The following is a 6348-nucleotide window of genomic DNA, read 5'->3' on the forward strand; positions in this document are numbered from 1 at the left end:
AATGTGTGTGTGTGTTTTCTCACTCAGGTGTGTGAGGTGTGGGCATCACAATTAAAGCTGCCACAGCTGAAGTGAAATCTCTCTGCATGTTGGTGCCTCTGTGTGTGTGTGTGTGTGAGATCTGTGTGTCTTCAGCATGTGTGCACATTTGCGTCTTCATTGGCGTCAGTGCTGGCAGTTTCTGCGCCAGCAGCAGGCTCCTCCCCGCCCAGCTCAGGCTCCTCCCACTTCCTCTCAGTCAGAATAAAACAGGGCCTCCCCTCCCTCTCTGACTCCATCCCAGCCTCCACCTCAGAGCCCGGCTCAGCATCTTCAGATCATCTTCTCCTGGTTAATGCCAACAACTGCAGGTAAGACAAGAAAAATGCTCCACGGCGTCTTACTTCACTCAGTTTCTTTATTATTAGTTTTTAAAAATGATAACAGAATATGGATTGAAGACCTTTTCACCAGAATAATATTTGAGAGTTAAACTGAATCCTTCTTTATCATTTTTATCTATTTAACGGTTTTTATTTTCAAGTTTTATTGTACTTTTTTTTTATTTTTAACACGGTTAACAAAGGCTTTCTTTAGATTTATGAGCATAAAAACACTGAAATTGTAAGTTTCAGAAGGAAAGTTTGAACTTAATTCAGAAAGTCTGTAAAAAAATGCATTTTTTTAAATTGTAAACTGATTTAAAAAATACTTTTAATAAAAATAAGAAACTGAACATTTGAAATTAATTAATTTAAACAAATCTGAAAAAAATAATAACAGAAAAAATACACAATATTTATATTAGAACAACTCAGCTTTTATGTCTGAAATAAAGCTGGTTAAAGTATGAGTAATAATAAGAATAAATAATAATAATAGTAAGTATCCTAATTTCAACAGATAAAAGGCATTAGTGAAAAAGCGACAGACAAATAATTTTTCCATGTTGAGGGTTTAAATGATCACAATATAAAGACACAATATTTGAGTTGCTCTTCATCTTTAGAGGTAGAATTCTGTTTTTATTCTGAATTTATGTCTTATTATTGCTGTTTGTATGTTCTCAAGTCTTTATGAAAACTAAAATGAAAAAAGAAATCTGGTGTAGTTGATCGGAGGAGAGAGGAGAGGAGTTTTCCCTCCCACTGTATCACATCATAAATAATCAATGAGACACAACAACCAGCTGCTGTCAGGAATTATATTAGCATCAGAAGAATGACTGTTTACACCACTGGGCTGATTTCAATGATAATATTGTTAGGAATATTTGTTTTGGTGTGATAGTGATACAGAAAGTAATGTTTGATGTAATTTAGATTCAAACTAGACATTAAAATGGCTCCATCTCAGTTCCATATTCAGATGCTTGATAAGCTGTGAAAACTACCCAACAAGAAGCTGCAGCAGCTGTCTCATTCAGACATTTCAGAGCTGAAACAAAAACATGAAACTTCTGTCCACCAGTAAGAAGTAAAACGCTTAAATTACAGGCTGATACAGTGGAATTTCTGGACAGTCTTTACTTTGTGTCACGCGTGCACCCAGATTAGGTTGAAAACGACAAAAGAGCTCACATTTCTGAGCGTGTTCGCTCACAGGAAGTGTGCAGCAGTCTGAGCAGTAATAATAAAAACCCCTCAGACAGACGGAGACTTTTTCAATTACAGCAGCTCGAAAGCCTCCGAGCAGCTGCTGCTCTTGTTTTTATCTAATTGGATATTTTCCACTGGAAGAATTTCCTCATGTGAATTCATCACATCTTATGAAAAAAAAATTTTTTATTAGTGAATGTTAAAATGATCTGAGCATGAATTTTGTTTTGTCCTTCATGTGAGATAAATGTAAAATGAGAGAAAAGAGCAGTAATTTATCCCCTCGATGTAATCATCCGAATACAATCTGAGCCTTTAAGGCAGATCCAAATAAAGATTTAGAGATAATGCGTGTGCTTCTTTAATGACTTCTTTATTGCTGACCACAGGACTGTTGTGCAGGTGTTTGTGCACCTGTGTGCATGTTGAACCTGAACCCTGTAACGTCTCATCACTCTGTGGCAGATCACAAGTCAGACACACAAAATGATGTTTGCCGTAGGCTTCATCAAACGTTAATCTTCTCCCTGTTGCTACATGATGATTTATTGCTGCTTTCAGCAAAACTCTAATTACTTGTATTTTTTTTTTCTTGCTCCACAAGCTCAGATCAGCTGGAGGCAATTTGTTTTAATTTTCTTGTAATTTTTTTCCTCATTTTTCCCTTTCTCTACAGTCATGAATGTAGGTATCTATGTGTGCGTTATCCTGGCTGCTCTGTCCAACGGCTCCCTAAGTCTGCCTTCACACTCCATGGTAAGACACACACACATACACACACAAAGTAAGGGATGTTGATGAGTTTGTGTAACATATTTTAATGTCAGGAATTACATTCATTTATGACTTTTATTTTTACCCATTACAAGTTGTAATAAAGCCTCTGTTTCGTCTCCCAGAGAGCTGAGAGTGAAGCTCTTGGAACAGAAAGCCTGTCTCCATCGTCACCCCTCCACACACGCCAGGCCCGCTCGGCTCCAGCGCCCCCCTCAGACCAGTTCGCCCATTACAGCCAGCTCCACGGGGACCCAGACGCTCCCAGCAGCCTGAGCCAGCTCCTGGCCAGACTCCTCCCCAGAAAAGGTGAGGGGGCTGTGAGCAGGGGCGCCACTAAGGGGGAGTCACAGGGGGGCAATGGCTACCCCTAAAAATATGCTGCCCCCCCCCCCACGGCCAGACAGACTTACCCTCCTGAATCTTGAGCTTTTGTTTGGTGTGCAGTTTGAATTTTCCACAGCTATTCATGATTTATAGGAATTCGCAAACATAAAAAAGACAAACACTGATCTTCAACAACCAAGAGGTAAAATTGAAAGAAATATCCAAATATATAGATATTGAACAGAATAAATTTGTTGTCATATAAAGATGTAGGACATATTTTTAAATTAATTTAAGAGACAAGACAACAAGCTTCCATAAAAACCCAAAATAACCCTTTATCGGAAGTCGATTCCCTAACTACCATAGCATGGGGTCTTTCAAATAACACATATATCAGTAGAATAAAACTCCTGATGTTTTGTATTTTAAAGATTATTAGTGGCCCCCCTTTAAAACCTTCTGGACGCACCCCTGGCTCTAAAGTGTGAAAGCACAAATCTAAACAGGGGTAAATGTCCTCGCCCTTCACCCATGTCACGTATCATTCTCCTGGTGTTGTTTTTTCCTTTCTTTCGTCCGTCTGTGGTCTGCTGTCATTCACGCTGCGCCCGTGTCCCGCCATCTGGCGTTTCCCACCTCCCTCCTGCGTCCGCTCCCCTTCGTCCCGTGACTCCTCCCTGTCCCTTACATTTCTGTTTCCTCCTCCCCCTCCATCGTTGCTCCACTCGTCTCCTTCCACGCTGCTGTCATCCGTGTGACTGGGAGACCTGCTGAGCTCACTGGTCCTGCACAAAGACCGAAATAGAAACCAGTCAGAATAAGTTACTTCAAGCTCCAGGAAGTCATAGAGCAGCATGAACAGAACGAACAAGTGGAAGATGCTTTACCAGCATCCCATGATCTGTCCCATCTCTTCCAGGCTCTTCCTTCCAGAGCAGATCCTCCCTCAGCAGCAGAGCCGTGGCCCCCAGCCACAGGATAAAGGACAGAGATTACCTCGGCTGGATGGACTTTGGACGGCGGAGTGCAGAGGAGTACGAATACTCCCCGTGAAGGCACAGTTTGCTTTCTTCCATCCCTGATCTAACCTCCCCCCATAATGCCTCAGAAATCATAGCCGACAGCACCACTCAGCCCTTTTCACTCTGACTTTAGAAACACCAAGATGAGTCTCTCATCACCTCATAGGAAATCAGTGAACAGAGATGCTAAGATTGAACCGGCAAACCGTTTCTCACGGTGTACCAAAAACTTTACAGGATTAATGAGACAGTATGGAATATTTTTGTTGATAATGAGAAGTCTTGCAGACATTCATGTATTTTTTTTTTTGGTTTTAATCTCTCAGTGCATTCTTTCCTCTCCATAAAAAGTTAAAATACATCATTTTATTAAAGAGAAAAACTCTAACGTCTTGAATCATCCGAGTCCTGCAGTTTTTTTTTAAACATTACTAAGATTTGTGCATTTATTTGGGCTTAATTTGAGTATTGAGCAGATTTAGCGCTCTAATACATTTTTTCTGCAGCAGGAGGGCTTATTTAAATCTGACAGACTAAACCATAACGAAGTGACTGATGCTCACTGAAAATGAGCTTGAGCTGCACACGCAGCGCTGGAATGATTCATTCTTGATTTATTTTTTCCTCATGGGATTCATGACAATCAGATAAATGTTGCTATATTTAGTTTGTGTTAACAGATGAACAGAAATGCAAAAGAAATGTCCTGTTGTCCAAGACTGACTGTGAGAAAAGTTAAAGCATCTGATTTATCTCACATGAAGTACTGAGTTTTCTCCTTTTACTAAAAAACTTTGAAGCATTTTATCGGCTTACAGCCTCACTTTACTTCACACTAAAAACATCCTTTTATAGAAATACCATCAGCAAAATAATGTTGACAATATTTACCATCTTAGTTTCAAACAATATGAAAAGTCAAGAATGATGAAAAATGGGGTTAAACTGTTCAGTTTTCGTTCTGCCTCCAGAAAGTAAACCCTGCAGAAATGTGTAATGAGAAAAGTCCAAAATAAGATGCTGGTTTTTGTCTCTCAATCAGCACGAGGACATTCAGACCAGCATTACTAGTTTTTAAACATTAGCTGTACAGATTCAATGTTAATATTGTTTCTCTCTGAAAGACTTGGAAGTTAAATCTCTGTAATAAATTTACCCACATCTCTGCTGACTTTCAGATTAAAGATTGATCCAAAAGAAAGCTTGCATAGATTCCAGCGTGAAATGCCGAGGAACGTGTTTGATAGTTGTTCTCCGAAGGCAAAAAACACAGAACGTATTCTTTATGAGCATTAGGTTGTCTTCATTAGTCGCTAAAACATGAAAGCAAACACTCATTTTGTACAAGATGAACAAAAAGGAAGTTTTTCTGTTTTTTCAAGCACAACATGCTTCTGAAGGTCTAAAATCTTGGCTGTGAAAGACATCTGGGTCTTTTACTGGACTGCTGAAGAGGACTGACATCAGCCTCCATCATCAGAAACTAAAGTAAGGTTCTTAAAGAACATTATTGTCAAATAAACTTCATTTATAGAGTATATTTAAAACAACTAAAGTGCTGTACAATGAAACCATAACACAAATATAACAGATGTGAAGCCACAAACGTCAAAACAGAAAAAAAACGATAAAACATAAAACCAAATAAAAAGGAAAAATTACTGAAAAGCCCAAAACCATAAAGTGCAATTGAAAGCCAAAGAAAGAGACAGTAAGTTCAGGTGAATATTCTGGTGTTCCACCATGTGAAAATTTAATACATAGTTTTTAAAATCAGTAGTTTTTAACAGAAAGCCAGTGGAGCGATGCTAAAACTGGTCCCTGTTAGACGTCCAGCAGAGTCCTGAACCAGCTGTAGACAAGATAAAATATACCAAAATAAAGAGTTACAGTAATCCAACATAAAAGGTGATTAAAACTGTCTTTACGTTGTTATTGGAGAGAACGATTTTAATGTTTCTGAGTTGTAGCAAACAGCTTTTTACTGCAGAGTTACTGTTTATTAAAATCTGACTCTAAAATGATGCCTACATTCCTGATGTGATAAAGGCTTTTAGACAAAGATGCGGCTACAGAAATGTTTGGAGGAGCAAAATATAATCTCAGACTTGTTATTTAAAGAGAAGTCATCCAACATTTCACCTCTTTAATACGGTTCAGTCGTAACAGATGCTGGGTCGTCTGTATTGAAGGCCACATAAAGCAGCACATCGTCTGCGTATCGATTAAAGGGAAATGTGTACAAAGACAATAAAATTGGACCCAAAATGGCTCCATTTACTAAGAATGAAGTTTCACATATTATTGTGCGAGTGCTCTTCATGTAGCTGCCGCATGAAGAGTTTAAGATAATTACGTTTTAGTCTTTTCAGCTCTCATCAGAAAGTCCAGAGGGTGGACTCCTGTCATCACAAACACACGTTACAAGTCAGAATATGGACATTTATACTGGGAACATGATGAAAAGCAAACAATCTTATTAAAAAGCGTAACCTATTGTTCCTGTCCATTTAAATGTGGTGACATGAAAGGAACACCTACAGACTCAAAGTTACACAGAATTACTGATGTTTTAAGAGTCGTACACAATTTTATTCTTTTTTTTAACCTCAACCTAATTAAAGAGCCTTTTAAAAATGATAAAA

At 38.6% G+C, this 6348-nt stretch overlaps 1 protein-coding gene across 1 annotated transcript; it reads left to right on the forward strand.

Annotated features, from left to right (window-relative positions):
- The first annotated feature begins 284 nt into the window (after positions 1-284).
- Positions 285-4100, forward strand: LOC108232260 (cholecystokinin). The gene is made up of 4 exons (XM_017409901.1): positions 285-350; positions 2254-2333; positions 2477-2660; positions 3601-4100. The coding sequence occupies exons 1-4, from the start codon at positions 335-337 to the stop codon at positions 3732-3734; spliced, it is 414 nt and encodes a 137-aa protein (XP_017265390.1). The 5' UTR covers positions 285-334; the 3' UTR covers positions 3735-4100.
- Positions 4101-6348: the final 2248 nt, after the last annotated feature.

This window comes from Kryptolebias marmoratus, linkage group LG16 (genome assembly GCF_001649575.2).
Source record: "Kryptolebias marmoratus isolate JLee-2015 linkage group LG16, ASM164957v2, whole genome shotgun sequence".
Lineage (NCBI taxonomy): Eukaryota > Metazoa > Chordata > Actinopteri > Cyprinodontiformes > Rivulidae > Kryptolebias > Kryptolebias marmoratus.

Coding starts and splice junctions, on each gene's coding strand:
- LOC108232260 (XM_017409901.1), top strand. Junction 2,334..2,476: donor GTCTGCCTTCACACTCCATG/GTAAGACACACA, acceptor TTCGTCTCCCAG/AGAGCTGAGAGTGAAGCTCT. Junction 2,661..3,600: donor CAGACTCCTCCCCAGAAAAG/GTGAGGGGGCTG, acceptor CATCTCTTCCAG/GCTCTTCCTTCCAGAGCAGA.